At 38.4% G+C, this 16018-nt stretch overlaps 1 protein-coding gene across 6 annotated transcripts in view; it reads right to left on the minus strand.

The window, feature by feature from the left end:
• LOC138176002 (FERM domain-containing protein 4A) overlaps positions 1-16018 on the minus strand; it is a 416847-nt gene that overhangs the window by 109085 nt on the left and 291744 nt on the right. For all 6 annotated transcript variants that reach the window (XM_069106685.1, XM_069106684.1, XM_069106682.1 and 3 more), the window contains exon 8: positions 7806-7889. In XM_069106685.1, the coding sequence (XP_068962786.1) occupies positions 7806-7889 (84 nt within the window). The remainder of the gene's footprint in view (positions 1-7805; positions 7890-16018) is intronic.

Raw genomic sequence — 16018 nt, forward strand, 5'->3', positions numbered from 1 at the left:
TCTCTCTCTCTCTCTCTCTCTCTCTCTCTCTCTCTCTCTCTCCCTTCCTTGATTCCTTCCAATGTTTCTTTTCTTTTCCTTACCTTTTGTTTTTTCTCTTCTCTTTTCCTTTATATCATTCTTCCCTATCTTTTTATTTCCCCCTTCAATCCTTTCTTCCTTTCTTTTTTCCCCCATTAATCTCGTAGGCCTGCCAATGTAACCCAACACCTCCTACAAGTGTTACTTAATGACACTAATGGTACTGTTACTATGCTGATTCTATGTCTATGTGCCAATAACTTAGTATATTGGAAGGAGAGGTAAAAGTTCAGAGTTCTAACTATGGTCCAATCACTGCACCTCATGGGAGAATGGATGTTTCTTGGTTTCATTTCTGTTAAATAAAGGTAACTGAATTCACCCAGGAATGGACCATGGCATTGGGGATACTGTCCCATGTCCCCTCTCCCTTCCCCCACACCTCACCTGCCCTAGTCACTGTTTGGGCTTTCTCTCCTCTCCCTCTTTTGGATCCCACAGTCTTCTACCCTTCCCTGGTTCACTGCCTCCATTCCTATCTCCATCCAGTCTCCACTTACCACGTTGCCCTAGGGCTGTTTCAATTGTGTGGCAGCAGAGCTTTCAGTGTCAGGGTAGAGGGAGAAGTTTGAGTGGAGGGCAAACTCCAAGCGTTGATCTTCCCTCATTGTTAACATTGGCTCCTCTGACACCAGTACTAGAAGCAGCACTATCTCTAGTCCTCACTCAATTTTCCACCCATACCCCTAATCCAGCTTTTCAATTCAACCCCTTTTCCCAACTTCTATCATGAAACGACCAGCATACTCTGGATTATTTTTTTTCTAAGAGCAATAAGAAAGATGAGCAGTGGATAAGAGTGGGACAAGAGTAAGCCTTTGTATGAGGTGTCTTTTAAAACGTATTATCAGCAATAAAAATAATTTTAAAACCTCAAAAGGAACATGGGATTATAAGGTTCCATGCCACAAAGGGAAGGACAGAAAACCTGGTCAGATGCAAAAAAGGTGGGCACAGTGGAAAGAGAGGCTTTCAGGGTAATCCACAGGGTCTCCACTCCATCCAGGGAAAGACAAAGTCCACACTGAATGAGATCAATAGTTGACTCATTTAATCTCATGCACTCCCTCCTAGAGCAGTATTGAAGGAACATGAGTGAGAAGCCCTGGTTGTCCTGCATGATCTCAATATCAAAAGTTTAGGAAAACTCTTAACCACATGCTAGTAGCCTACCTATTATGGATCTATCACCAATGAATTTCTATTGAATCTATAACATAGATGTACTATGTCCTGGTACAAAAAATTCAATGAATTTTCTACCTACTATACAGAGTAACCCTTCAAGAAGTCATAGAACCATAGACATGTCACTAAAAGTGACCCTGAAGGTTATCTAGTTCAACCACTTCACTTTACAGATAGGGAAACCAAGGCTTGAAAAAGTTAAGCAACTGGCCCAAGATCACACAGGTAGCAAAGGAGCAGAATCAAGACTTACTTATTTTATTTATCCTAAATTTTCCTCTATCTTTTTTCTAATATTTTGAGATTTTTTGTTCATGACTGAGATTTGCATATTTCTGCAAACTGTCCTGAGCTCATTTGAAGTGTGCTACATAAATATACAGTGTGACAGCTAGGTGATGCAGTGAATAAAGCACTGGCCCTGGAGTCAGGAGGACCTGAGTTCAAATTTGGCTTCAGACTCTCGACACTTAACTAGCTGTGTGACCTTGGGCAAGTCACTTAACCCCAACTGCCTTGCCTCCCCCCTCCAAAAAAAAAAGGTTTAAAAAATGAATACACAGTATTCTGTTTTTCAATTAAAGTTCCACAGAATTTTTGAAATATGTGTTGAATTTGAAATCAGGTTTGAATCCTGGCTGTGACATTTCCTAACTATATATGACTTTGGACAAGTAATTTAACCTTTCAGTGTGAATTGTCTGTCAAATGGCGATAAAATAATACTTAGACTTCACATCGTTCTTTTGAGGAAAGCACTTCATATGGTCGAAAGATTTAGATGTAAATTGTTACTATTTTAAACTGCTCTCAAAGAAAGAAGAGGAGGCAGGGTAAGTTTAAGGAAGGGGCAGCTTTCTTCATTGAGACTGCTATTTTCATGATGTCCAGGAATTTAAAGGAATTCACTCTGTTTCTACTGAGGCTTTTTTTTTCATTTTCACCTTAGTAAATCTGCTCCAAGTCATGGGGGAAAAGAAATGCTACCATGGCAAAGGAAATCACTGAGCAGCATTTTATCCAAGAACAAAAGGAATCCTTGGTCTATAGATATTTACATATGCCTGTGCATTTACAATGCTTTGTGTCACACGAGATAGTGAAAGTCAGTTTCAAGTAGGCAGCAGGAGATACCACAGCTGCTTTCCCAAGTTCCAATCCACCTCCTACACTAAATGTTGCACTGATCTGGCACCCTTACAAAGTCAGTTCCTAGAGCCTGGTCATATCACATGGCATTGTTTACTTTTTTTTTTCATCTTATGCAGAGTCCAGGGAAAATAATCAGTGTAAACCTTTTAAATTATGCACATGGACACCAACAAAACATGTAAAAATGGTCAGCTGGCCCTTCAGCTGTTCAGTTTTCCACTGACTAGATCTGGTGATGATAGATCATAGATTTAAAGCTAAAAAGACTCATTCCAGATCAGAGGCAATCTATTTCAACTTCTTAATTTTGCAAATGAAGAAATTGGGGCTGCCAGAAGTTAAGTGATTGATCTAATATGACAAAGGGAATATGAGTCAGAGTGAGAGTTTGAATCAACGTTTTCTGGTTCTACAGCCAGTGCTCTCTCCAGTATATCCTAAAGTGAAAAGCTAGCAACTGCAGACAGCTATGGGACTTTCCAAGCTGAATAACGGCCCCTTCACCCCAGATTCTACTTTCCCTCCACTCTTTGGGACAATTTGGTGATGCCAAAACTACTAACTACTTTTTGCCTAGACTTTTTCCTTTTTTAAGCCTCAATTTAAACCTCTTCTGTCCTGTATAAATTCATTTGTAGTGTGCAGTGACTAAGGGTATGAGCTGAGAAACCCATAAATGCTTGAGATACATGGTCTTTTTGCCATTTAACTCCTGACCAACCTCAGGTTCACTTCTGAGAAACAGCCTAGAATAGGGAGAACCAGGGGCTTTGAAGGAACCAATTGGAACTGATTATCTCAATGTGAGAATTAGCACCTCAGAAATCAGCAAATGCTATGAACCAGGGCTTGATTCATTTATTTTTTTGTTGATAGTCTACTTTAGACTTAAGAAAGAAAGCAATGGAGAAAATAATTCAGGTTAAACTTTAAAATGTTTCTTGCATACATTTTATCTCCAGAGACAAAATGTTGCTGTATAGTTGTGTCCAAGTCTTTGTGACCCCAATCGGGGTTTTCTTGGCAAAGATACTGGAGTAGTTTGCTATTTTCTTCTGCAGCCCATTTTACAGATGAAGAAACAGACAAACAGGGTTAAGTAGCTTGCCCAGGATCACACAGCTAGTTAGTGCCTGAGGTCAGATTTGAACTTAGGAGGAAGAGTTTCCTGACTCTAGGTCTGGCACTCTATTTACTGTACCACCTAGCTGCCTATCTCCATAGAACCAGTTACTGAACATTTATCAAAACAACTGTTCCTGGGTGGAACAACCTATGAATGATCCAGGAGTTACAATCAACCAGCTTTACAAAATTAATTGGCTGGGGGCAGCAAAAGGAGGACCTTATATAAAAGGAAAAGATGAAGACAGCTACCTTCTTTTAATGTGTGTGTATGTGTGTGTGTGTGTGTGTGTGTGTGTGTGTGTGTGTGTGTGTAATGCTAACTATTAACTAGTTTTAAGCTTGGAATTGTGTCTAAATTAAAATTGTCCTTGCCTAGTTCCATTTTTCTTGGTGGTGGTGTATAGCAGCATAGTATAGCAGCAGCAATACTCATTCACGTTTCTATAATTCTTTTTTTTTTTTAAAGCAATTGGGGTTAAGTAACTTGCTCAAGGTTACATGGCCAGTTATTTCTGGGTGTGGTGCTAAGTATCTGAGCCAGGATTCAATCCCCCAGGTCATCCCGACACGGGGCTGGTGCTCTTACTTGCTGAGCCACCTGGCTGCCCCTAAGCAATTGGGGTTAAGTAACTTGCTCAAGGTTACATGGCCAGGTGTTTCTGGGTGGGTGCTAAGTGTCTAAGCCCGAATTTCATCCCAGGTCATCTCAACTCTGGGGCCAGTGCTCTTACTCACTGTGCTACTGGGCTGTCCCTTCTATAATTCTTAAAGGATCGTAAAGTGCTTTCTTCAAACCAGCCTTGTGAGGTAGCTAGTGCAAATATTATACCCATTTTACTAATGAAGAAGCAGAGGTTCAGAAGAATTAAGTGACTCTTCTAGGGTAATCTTAGCAGAAAAGGTTATTATATTATTACTCAGCATCATGCTGTACCTTTCATTAGTTTCTAATTATATTCTAAGACTTTTTATTCTCCTTCAATTAGTATTTAGGGGAAACATATTGTTATTGTTAGCCCCATTTTACAGATGTAACTGAGAATTAAGTGACCTAGTACAAGGTCACACAGAAATCAGAGGTTATATTGGGATTAGAATGCATATCTCATTAGATATCCCAGTTAGATAACTCAATACCTTCCCTGACCCAGGCTGGGAATCTACTCTGCATACTGCTCTCTACTGAGGGGTGTCTGTCTCTAAGGGATGTATGACCTTCATTTGGCAAAGCACAAGCACACTGTGGTATGGAGTAAATTGCACTGGATTCTCAAGAGTCAGAAGACTTGAATGCCACTTACTTAAGCTGTATCATGGGCAAGGCACTTGTTGTCTATGAACTTAATATTCCTAGTCTCTAAAATAAAGTGGCTTGATTACATGATATCCAAGTTATTTTCCAGCTCTACAGTCTATGATTCTAGGTTAGGGAGGAGAAGGGCTTGGTCTGGTATACAGATTTATGAGTTGGAATATTTCTTCCCATCTGATAATGTAGAGTATTTGACATGAGTGATGAATGATGATAGCTGGAGATGAAGAAGAAACCCCCCCCCCAAGCATCTTTGGATTACAGATATTTTTGATTCTATTTTTCTATAATCAGCATATGCCATATGCAGATATATATGCACAGAATATAATTATATAAATATCCTTCCTTAAGGCCTTTGCTGAAAAATTCCAAAGAAATGGGCTGACGTACTGAATATCTGCCAAGAACAATGAAAAAATCAAAGAGGAAAAGAGCCCTATTCAATCAGCAGTGAGTTATCAGGAGAGTCCATGCCACTGACTTGTTTATACAGGAACCAGGCTAAGTAGCTTGAATGGACCTGCTTGGAAAACAAAGCCCTAGACTTACTCTCCAATCATTCTGAGAAAAGCAAGGAGGCTGGTGATTGCCCACCTGGGTCTCAATGGGGGCACATAGACAAGAATAGTGTGGCCCTAAAGGGGATAGGTAAAGAATGAAGATAGAACAACTATGGTCTATTGTGGGTATAATGTGGGGGGAGGCAATGGGTAAAGAAATCTGTATATCAAAAAGAAAGCCAATGAATGAAGTTGGGGGAGTTATATACATGAATATATGCGTGGTGTATGCTTGTATGTGAGTGAGAGAGAGGAGGAGGAGGAAGAAGAAGAAAAGACAGAGAAAGAGAGGAGAGGGTGGTGGGAGAATTCCCTTTCACTTGATAGGACTCTTGCATAATTATATAATGCATGTAAAATATTTTCATGATGAAAAATAATAAGTATGATTCTATTAGAATTTAAACAGTTATTTCAGGGAGCCTATAGAGTGCTAGGGGTGGAGTGGGGATGGATAATGAATTCATTAACATGCAAATGATGAACCAATGAACATAAGTGATTACAAAGTGCTTGGAACTGGATGAAGATAGGCACACGTGACTGAGGGATAGAGATGGATCTCTCCCCTAAACTAAAAGATAAGTAGTGACTACATCTGTTCTAGTAGTGACTAGATCGATCCACCCCCTTCTGATTCTTGGTGGCAAATATCCTCTAATTCTAGAAGAGAGAAAAGACTTCACTAGTTTACCCCCTTTCACTCCCACCCCTTTCGTGTCTGGCCTGAGAGTGTAGTCATGTGCACCAATGGTGGAATTATAGGACCACATTGTAGGATGTACAATCATCAGAGGGCAGAAGAATCTAGGGGATAATGGTCAGTGGCTTTGAAAGAAAAAGTAAAAAAAACATGTATTTTTTTTTTTTGCATGAGTGCACACGATTAAAAGACTATAGGTCTGGAAGTTTATGCAGCTCAATTGCCTGTAGGTTAAATAGATTTTGTTTTACTCAGTCAATTATAATTCTACAGAATAGTACATTATAAAACAAACAACTATTATGTACTAACCTTGATGGCATTTTTTTTAAGGACAGCAATAACATGTGCATTTTAGAATTGAAAAAAAGCCAAACGTTGTATTACCACTAACTAGCTCTCTAACCTCACCCAAGTCACTTCCCATCCCTGGGCCTCAATTTCCTCATCTGTAAAATCAAAAGTCTGGACTAGATGACCTCTGAGGTCCCTTCTAGCTCTGATAGTCCATGATTCAATCATAGAGGTAAATTTAGAGATATGATCACACTGAAAATCAGAATAACTATGTCCTAGTGAATACATAAATTTCCCAACTTCCAGGTTAATTCCCTAAGTATTATTCTGTCTCTGAGGCAAAAGGGATTTTTTGAGATAAGTATAAACATGTTTTGCATTTCTAATATTGACATGCCCTTTCTTAGCTAAAGAGACTTGCTAAAACTACTTTCATTTTAGAAATACTATTTTTTTAGTGGAAAATATGTCCAGGCAAAGTGAAACAAAGGCAATACATGTATCTCAGAATGTAAATTTATAAATGTTTTAAAAAGGGCTATCTTCTAGTATATCAGGGTTGACTTCCCTCTAACTTGTAATATTTTTTTTTTGTTAAACAGCCTAGAGTAGTTATTTCAGAATGTTATTTTCTGAATACTGTTTCATACTGCAAAGAGTTCTAAAGCTTCCTGGTAGGTTATCTTAAAATGCTCTTAAGAAGATTGGAAAAAATTTTTTAGAAAATGGAGAAAAAAGTCAGAGATCATTTCAACATGCATTATAGGAATGCCAGTCCTACTCATTCATGAACAAAACACTGAGCTGGGAACTTTTCAAATTTCTAATTCACTTCTAATCAGTCACTGAAAGTCCTATAGTTAACTAGAGTATTATGTTACATGGTTGCTGGTTTTGGAGATGTGGAAAGGTGGAGGTAAAGAATGGCTCTATCTCTTTTGCAAAGAAGAAAAAAAATCCTGTCATTTCCCCAACATCATGAAACCTTGCATATCTGACATTAGATGATAATACTCCCAAAATGAAACTCTAGAAGTAGATAAAAGGCTCTAGAAGAAAGCAAGGATTCCAAAATGAAACCATAGAGAGCAGATTAAAAACAAAACTCACTGCTTCTCATGGTCACAGAACCCAGTGTTTTATTTCACAGATTATATACAATCTCACAAAGAGCCCTCCCCTTCAAAGGAATCTGATGCACACCCAAGGTTATTGAAATGTGCTTCCCCAGCCTTATAGAATGTATAGGACAAAGGACAGATGGGAGAATCCTTTCTGGTTAGCATGGCAGAGGAATGGACAGGTGAAGAGACTTAATTTTCAGGCATGCAAGGGAAGGACAAAGTGATGGCTAAAATCTGGAGATTTATGGGTAGGTTACCAGTAAGCCAGGGATGGATGCTCCTTCAGTGCTTGGGTGGGAAGTGCTGGCAGCTTCTTCAAATCGCTCCTTACAATTTCATTGCTGAAAAAGAAATGAGAAACAATGCAAAGAAAGAGGCTCAGACTCTTAGAAGACAACCTCAAAAATGATGTGCCCTACCCCAGCTGCCTGCCCCAGAGAGTCTATCTACATCTACTTACTTTTACTGACAAGTGGTAGGAACTCTTTCTATTTATTATATAGAGCCTTTCTTTGAAAAAAAAAAATACCACTATCTTCACACAACCCACAGACACATAAACACACCCAGAGTAGAACAGTTTTTACTTCCAATGCAAAAACCACAGCAGAGTTCTTACAGGCGGACATCCTGTTGTATGTGGAGTGGAGTAGGACAGAATGAATACTCTGAGTGGCTCTGCATGAGGGAAGGTGTGAAAAGTGAAGGAAGAGAGCAGAGGTGGTCTGTGGTGGGGGCAGGGGTGGTGACAGAAAGGCCTACTGGGGGAAACACATACCTTTGTTAATGTTTTTCCATGAGATTTTTCCATGAGCCAAACAGTGGCTCTAAGAAACTGGTAACCATAGAACTTATGCCTTCCTAATAATCCTGTTTGATGGCCTATTACAACATCAGATCTGTTTTCTGAGAATGACTGCACACTGAAAATAAATTTTTAAATCACCATGTACACTAAAATACTGATAGCATCACTTTTTAAAGAATTGGAAATAAAGTCTATGCTCATCAATTGGGAATAAACTAAAAAACTGTGGTATATGAATGTAATGGAATAATGCTGTGTTATAAGAAATGAAGAGTATGATGAATACAGAGAAGTCTGGAAAGATTTATATGATCTGATGAAGAGTAAAGTAAGCAGAGCAAAGAAAACAATATACATAATGATTATATCATCCACAAAGCAATCAAAAACTAATGTTGTGAAATTACAAAGAACAAATATTGCTTCAAAGAAGGGATATAAGAAAACACCCACACCATACTTCTTTTCAGATGTATGGTACATTGTACATAATTTCAGACTTTTAAAAGATGTATTGATCAGTTTTTGATGTTTTCTCCTTCTCTCTTTTTCTTTATATTTGTTATTTGGGATGGTTCTCTGAGACTGGGAGAGAGGAAAGGTATTAGAGGAAATTTTGGTGATGTAAAAAAATACTGCAAATATAACAATACATTTTTTAACTTAAAATTTTTTTTAAAATTTCATTTTCCAACATACAGATCATATAGATTCTGTTTCTGTTGAGGTCCAAAGACTACTTGAAAGGTATAGGGCAGATGCCCAGATTATTTCACAACTACTGAAACCTGTTTGGTGAGGAAGTACAGAAGTACTCAGTGTACTATCCTGGGAACAGAAATGCTTTATCCCTGGAACAGCCTAACACAGGAGGGGAGTCTCTTCACCTAGAATGCTGCCAGGCCCCACTGGATTTATGGGGGATAAATAGATAGCTCTTTGGTCCTGGGTGAAATAAATCTCCCTTTTCACTTCTGTCTCCTGTCTCTTTTGAAAAAGTGAACCTTCTCTTGGCCAAGGCAAACACAAGCCTCAACCGATTCTGTCTTCTCCAATGGATTGCCTGCTTTATCATCCCTACTCTCTATCCAATGGCTCATTTCCTGCTGTCTCTAAACATACCTATGTCTCCTACATTGTAAAATGCCCCTGCTTGACCCCACCATTCCTGTAGGCTATAGATCTATATCTCTCAACTTCATTTTTAGCTAAACTTCTTGAGAAAATCTTCACAATTGGTGCATACACTTTCTATTCTCTTACTCAACCCTTTGCAGTTGGTTTTCTGGTCTCATTTGAAGTCAGTTGCTCTCTCAAAAGTCAACAGTGACATTTAATTGCCAAATCTAATGACTTTTTCTCAATCCTCATCCTTCTTGATCCCTCTGCAAACTTCAACACAGTTAAGAACCCTCTTTTATTGGATATTCTTATCCCTCTAGGTTTTCTAGACTCTTATCTTTTGGCTCTCCTCTTATCTGTCTAACCATTTCTCTGTCTCTCTTGCTTGGCTTTCATCTAAGTTATGACTATTAACCATAGGTGTCTCCAAAGGCTTTGTTCTGGACACTTTCCTTCTTCTGTTATGCCAGAGGCTCTTGACCTGGGGTCCACACAATCAAGGGGTTCATGAATAGATTTCAGGAGGTCCATGAACATGGATGGAAATAATTAATTGATCATAGAATCATAAATCTAGAACTAGGAGAAACTGCAGAGGTCATCTAGTCAAGTCTCTTCTTTTTGCAGATGAGAAAAACTGATGCCTATGGAGGTTGAATAACTTATCCAAAGTCATATCATTATCAGAGACAGAATTTGAATTTAGGACCTTTGCTTCCAAAGCTAAGCTCATCCTGCTTTACCACACTGGTGGACATAGAAACTGTCTACCAAAAAGGTAGTAAAGGCTACTACAAAGAGCTGCTTTGGGATCTGTGAGCCTGGGGCATGAAGTGATGGACAAGAAGGAAATATTCTATTTCTCATTTTCTAAGACATTGAATATTTAATATAGAATATTCTATAAAAGGACTACTTAATATGGAATATTCTACAAAAAAAGGACTTATCAACCGATGAATTCTGGCTCTATCATATTCTCCCTGTTGGGCAAATGATTTTGACTCTTAAAGTCTCATTTTTCTCATCTGTGAAATGGTGGTAATGTGGTGAGTAGGTTGGACTAGATGCCTTTGAAGGCCTCTTCCAATTCTCTGTCAAATGTGCACTAGGGACAGTCATGTTCTGGTAAATGTTTAATAGCTTGCTCTCCAGAGGGGGGAAATGCATAATGTACATGATATACTTTTAAGTTTAATATGCATTATTACCATTTTTTCATTATATTCCTAAGTTTAGATCAGAGGTATCCAACACACTGTGCATATGGCCCACAATACTCCCAGTGCAGAACCAGATTCAACAAAATAATAAATTGACCCCTAATTTGAGATGTAAATGCTCACACTGAAATTTATCAGTTAGTTCTTGCAAGCAGGCTCAGGCTAGTTCAAAAATACCCCTGACTGTGGGCCTTTATATGCAAAGCACTGTATTAAATGCTTCTGGAAATAGAAAAAGTATATAATACAATCCTGTCCTCATAGAGTTTATAATCTAGTTGGGGGAAGATATCACATTCTCTCTCTGTCTCTCTCTCTCTGTCTCTGTCTCTCTCTCTCTCTCCTTCCCTCTCCCTCTCTCTGTCTCTCTGTCTCTGTTTCTCTCTCTCCCTCCCTCTCCCTCTCTCTCTGTCTCTCTCTCTCTCTGTTTCTCTCTCTCTCCTTCCCTCTCCCTCTCTCTCTCTGTCTCTCTCTGTCTCTGTCTGTCTGTGTCTGTCTGTCTCTCTGTCTGTCTCTCTGTCTCTGTCTGTCTCTCTGTCTGTCTCTGTCTCTGTCTGTCTGTCTCTGTCTGTGTGTCTGTCTTTCTCTGTCTCTCTCTCTGTCTCTGTCTGTCTGTCTCTGTCTCTCTCTCTGTCTCTGTCTGTCTCTCTCTGTCTCTGTCTGTCTTTCTCTGTCTCTCTCTCTCTGTCTCTGTCTGTCTGTCTGTATGTCTCTCTCTCTGTCTCTCTCTCTCTGTCTGTCTCTCTCTGTCTCTCTCTCTGTCTCTCTGTCTGTCTGTCTGTCTGTCTGTCTGTCTCTCTCCTCTGCCATCTTGGTCAAATGATTGGTGCAAATAGTACATGAAAAGAAGTTTGGAGGAGGAACAACAGAAACCAGCACCACAAGCCACTATGGGTGGGAAATGAAGCAAGTTCTTCGAGGTGGTCAAGAGTGATGTAGTTGGAGAGAAGTGGAAGAGCAGCCTTGGTGAAGGCCGTGGCATGACTTTAGGTGTTTACAAAGCAATGCTCAAGGTGTGTTTTAGGGGACACACCTTGGATGGCTCAATCTGCCTGATTCAGAGTGGATGTTTATGCACAATTAAAACACAAACTTGGTATCATAAGGAGGGAGAAGATTATGGAGATTTGAAATTTTATGGGCAAAGAGAAGTCACTGAAGATTTTTAAGCAGTTATGTATTATGATGAAAGATCAATCCAACAAAGATGTGCAGGAAGGATTCAGCCTCTGAGGGTGGTTCAGAAACCATTGTAAACAGGACCTAGATCACATTTTTTTTTTCTCCATGTGTCAGGATATGTCAGAGAATCAATTGCAGGGCTTTTTTGAAAGAGTCAAAGAGACTTAGTTTGGGATTTACTCATGATCATTACACCTAAAGTGTGTTTGGGGAAGGAGAAATGGCGGAAAGGATCTTCTTACCTACCAAACACCCAATTTGTTGGCAAACATTTTCCTGGTGACAGTCACATATTTGACTTCTTAAGCTCTCAACAGGTTCACTAGATATCCCTCGGGGTAAGGTTGCATAGAAAAATATAACCCCCCAGGTTCAATTCATTAAAATCTGGAAGAGGTCCATGACATTTAATCTTTCCCAAAGAATAAACATGAAGTAAATGTTATGTTTACCCTTGTCTATCTCATAAACATCTGCATTAACTAAAGGAAGTTTTTAGTTCTGCCAAATAACCTGGATCAAGTGCTTTGTGGCTGAAAACCAGGAGAGACTGCTACAAAAGAATGAACTTTGTTCCCAAAGACCTATGTGTGTGCAGACCAACAAGCATATCAAAATAGTCTTTTGTTTTTTTATCACTAAGAAATAATGCTTTCCAAAACAAATCCCAAGGATGTACAAAAATATTTTATCAGCTTTTTATTTGTGCTAAAAAAAGATTTGGAAATTGAGGGGGGGTGTCTATAAATTGGGAAGTGGCTGAATAAGTTATTGTATATAAATGTCATGGAATTCTATTGTGCTGGAAAGAATGATGAAGGTGCTGTTTCAGGAAAACCTGTATGAAATGATGCAGAGTGACTGAAGTGAGTAGAACCAGGAGAATTTTTATACAATGATAGCAATGTTGTAATAACAGACAACTTTGAACAGTTGGGGAATTCTGAAAAGTGTAATGACCACCTATAATTCCAGAGGACTGATGATGAAACATGCTACCCATGTCCTGAGAGAGAGGTAAAGGAGTAAAACTACAAAATGAAACATATTTTTTTGGACATGGCCAATGTGAAAATTGTATTTTGCTTTACAATCCATATTTGTAACAGGTGTTCTATTTCTTTTTCATTCTCAAATTGGGGAGGTGTGGGAGGGAGAAAAGGTAGATTCTTGCTGATGGAAAAAATAAAATTTTATTTTTAAAAAGAAAAAAAGAAATGTTTTCTGCTTTGACATAGGATTATAGGGTTTGAGTTTTTTTGTTTTTGCTTTTCTGGGGGGGGGGCAAGACAGGGCAATAGGGTTTAAGTGACTTGCCCAAGGTCACATGGCTAGCAAGTGTTAAGTGTCTGAGGCTGGATTTGGACTCAGGTCCTTCTGACTCTAGGGCCAGTGCTCTTTTCACTGTAACACCTAGCTGCTCCCCAGATTATAGTTTTTGAGATCTGGAAGGCACCCTAGATCATCTTGAGTTGAATTGTCTGTCCTTCATTTTTGAAGAGGACCAATGATATCTAATATAAGCCCTTCATTTTAGAGACTGAGGAAAGTGGGGCACAGAGAAGTTAAAATGACTTGTCCAAGGTCAAATAGCCTGTAACTGGAAGAGACGGAATTCAAGCTCATTATCCAACACTATCAGTGCCCATAATCATCACATTTCTAAATCTTTTAAAGTAACTCATTCTCATCACGCTAACTTTTAGTGAATATGCCATACACAGTATGGAACAGTACAGTGAACTAGGTGTTAAGGTGTCAGTAAAATCCCATTCTTGTTCACTATTCTATATGATACTTTTAAAATAATGCCACCACAATTTTATTTTTATCATTTATGTTATCTATGTCTCTGATTCACTGTCTTTTCTGTGGAGTGTTATCTGATTTCTGTTGCCCTCTAAATGCCATGGGAAATCACAGGAATAGATTAGGAGAGAAGCTGCAGTTTCCAATAACTGATTTTAAAAAAGTATTCTGCAAAGTTTTTTTGTTTTTTGGAAATGCAGCCAAATGCTCCAAAGGGCAGGTAGCAGGAGGCAAATGCCAGATTAGAAGGGTCAGCAGAATTCAAAATGTGCTTGTTCTCATTTGGAGAAAAAGAAAATATCTTTTCAGGGCAGAACTCTCAGAAAAATCAGAGATGCCTATGATTAAAATGAGGAACAGAATATGCTTAGGTGGTCTTTCTAAAATGGTTTTCCTTGCTAGTATAAAAAAAAATTAACTAAACTGGAAAAGCTACAGTGATGTCACATAATAGGCTAACTAGGAACATATTGAAAATATAACATATTCAAATGTGTTTTTGGCCAAGTTAACCTATCTGAACTATGCACACTTAGTTTTGTTGAAGTCTATATAATTATCAAATGAACTAAAATTTCACAAAGATAAAACATGATTAGGTTTTTTTCACCAGTCCAGTGAGGTGGTCACTGTACTAGAAATCACCAAGCAGGACTGTAGAATTTCTTTCTCCAGATCCCTAAAAGGCACAGAGGGTTAGTCATTTATTTTAGATGGCTAAAGTAAAAATTACTCTATACTAGAACAGTGGGTAGTGTTTGTGAAAAAACCCCCTACCCCTTTTTTAGGTATACAAGGAAAAGTTAAGCAGTTTAGCATCATGGGAGATTTTACGATATGTTTTCTAATAGTCATCAATGCTGTAGGCAAAGGTGGAGATGAGGTGACATTTTGAGGGCTCCTCCAAAGTCAAGATTCTATGTTGTTTTGTGCCATGGATAAAGATCCATTGTAAGATCATTGTTGTCAGTGTGGAGGATGACAATTAGGCATTTTTATGTGCCTTATTATTACAAAAGCTAAGCATTCATTTATTTTAAATTTCTGCCATGATCAAAACTCTTAGTACAATAAAGTGTGTTTACTAAGTCCTCTTTCCTAAGGTAAACCATAAAACAAGTGAAACCCAAATATGCTTATGTGACCCCACCCTACCTCCAGAATTTTTGATAAAAAAGACAAAAAAGTTGTATAACTAACTTAAGTAAGAAAAAGGTATGAGAGGCAGAAGCTGCCTCCTTGGGATCAGGAAGAAATGGAATGATATCCGCCCAGATGCATATTAGCTGTATAAGGCAGAACACATCATTTAAACTCCCACTGCCCCTAGACAATCCACTAGACTTTAAATTGCAAAACAGTGACAATCCATATTATTAGTAGGAGGATGTAATATTTTGAAATAACACCAAAAACAAATGAAATAGAAACAATTCAAGACTTTTCTACTTATCAGCTCTTCAATTTAGGCAGGTTATTGCATTATAGAGAGCAAGACTGAGAATTTTCTCTAATTTCTTCTTTTAGACTAGAGAGGTTTTTCACCTTTTTTGTTTTGTTTTGTTCTGTTTCATGGGTCCCTTTGGCATCTGATGAAGCCTGGAGACCTTTCTCACAATAACGGTTTTAAATGCATAAAAGCAAATAAAGAGGATTACAAGGCTACTGAAACATAGTTATCAAAATGCTAAAAACAAACCATCCCCCAATTTGACCATTTCACTGGTTAAGAAACCCTGCTTAAGAGGCTTCAGAGCTGGTGTAGCAGGAAAAGTGTTGACCTAGAAAGAGATTTGAGTTCTAGTCTTGTCTTTGCAACTAACTAACAATGTAACCTTGGGTAAAAAACAACCCTCTTAGTTAAAACTCAGTTTCATTTTCTGAAAAATGAAGGAACTGAATGAGATCATTTCTTAACAGTTTCAAGATGCTTGCATTTCTGCCATCATTCTGACACACCCTGTCCCCCACCCCTATCTTGGACTATACCCCTTGAAAATTGAATTCTAGCAGGTGAGCTTTCTATACCACCTCTGCATTTCCCATTTTTGAGCATTCCCTTATATGTTACCTTCACCATTAGAAAGTAAGCACTTTGAGGGCGGGGACTGTCTTGTTTACTTGTTTTCTGCACTCGTATCCATAATTAGATCAGTACTAGGAACATAGTCAGTAGTTACCCATTTAAATGCATTATCTGTCTATCTAAAGGTGTGAACTTAATGTATTAGCAATCTATATGTTGACTTTACAGCATAAACCTCTGAGGTTTTTTTAGGTGAAAGGTACAATGTCAATTCAGAGACTATGAAATCAAAGAATTACA

Source organism: Petaurus breviceps, unplaced genomic scaffold, assembly GCF_028583685.1.
Source record: "Petaurus breviceps papuanus isolate PSGF00001 unplaced genomic scaffold, PetGlider_PUasm1.0 80, whole genome shotgun sequence".
Taxonomy (NCBI): Eukaryota; Metazoa; Chordata; class Mammalia; order Diprotodontia; family Petauridae; genus Petaurus; species Petaurus breviceps.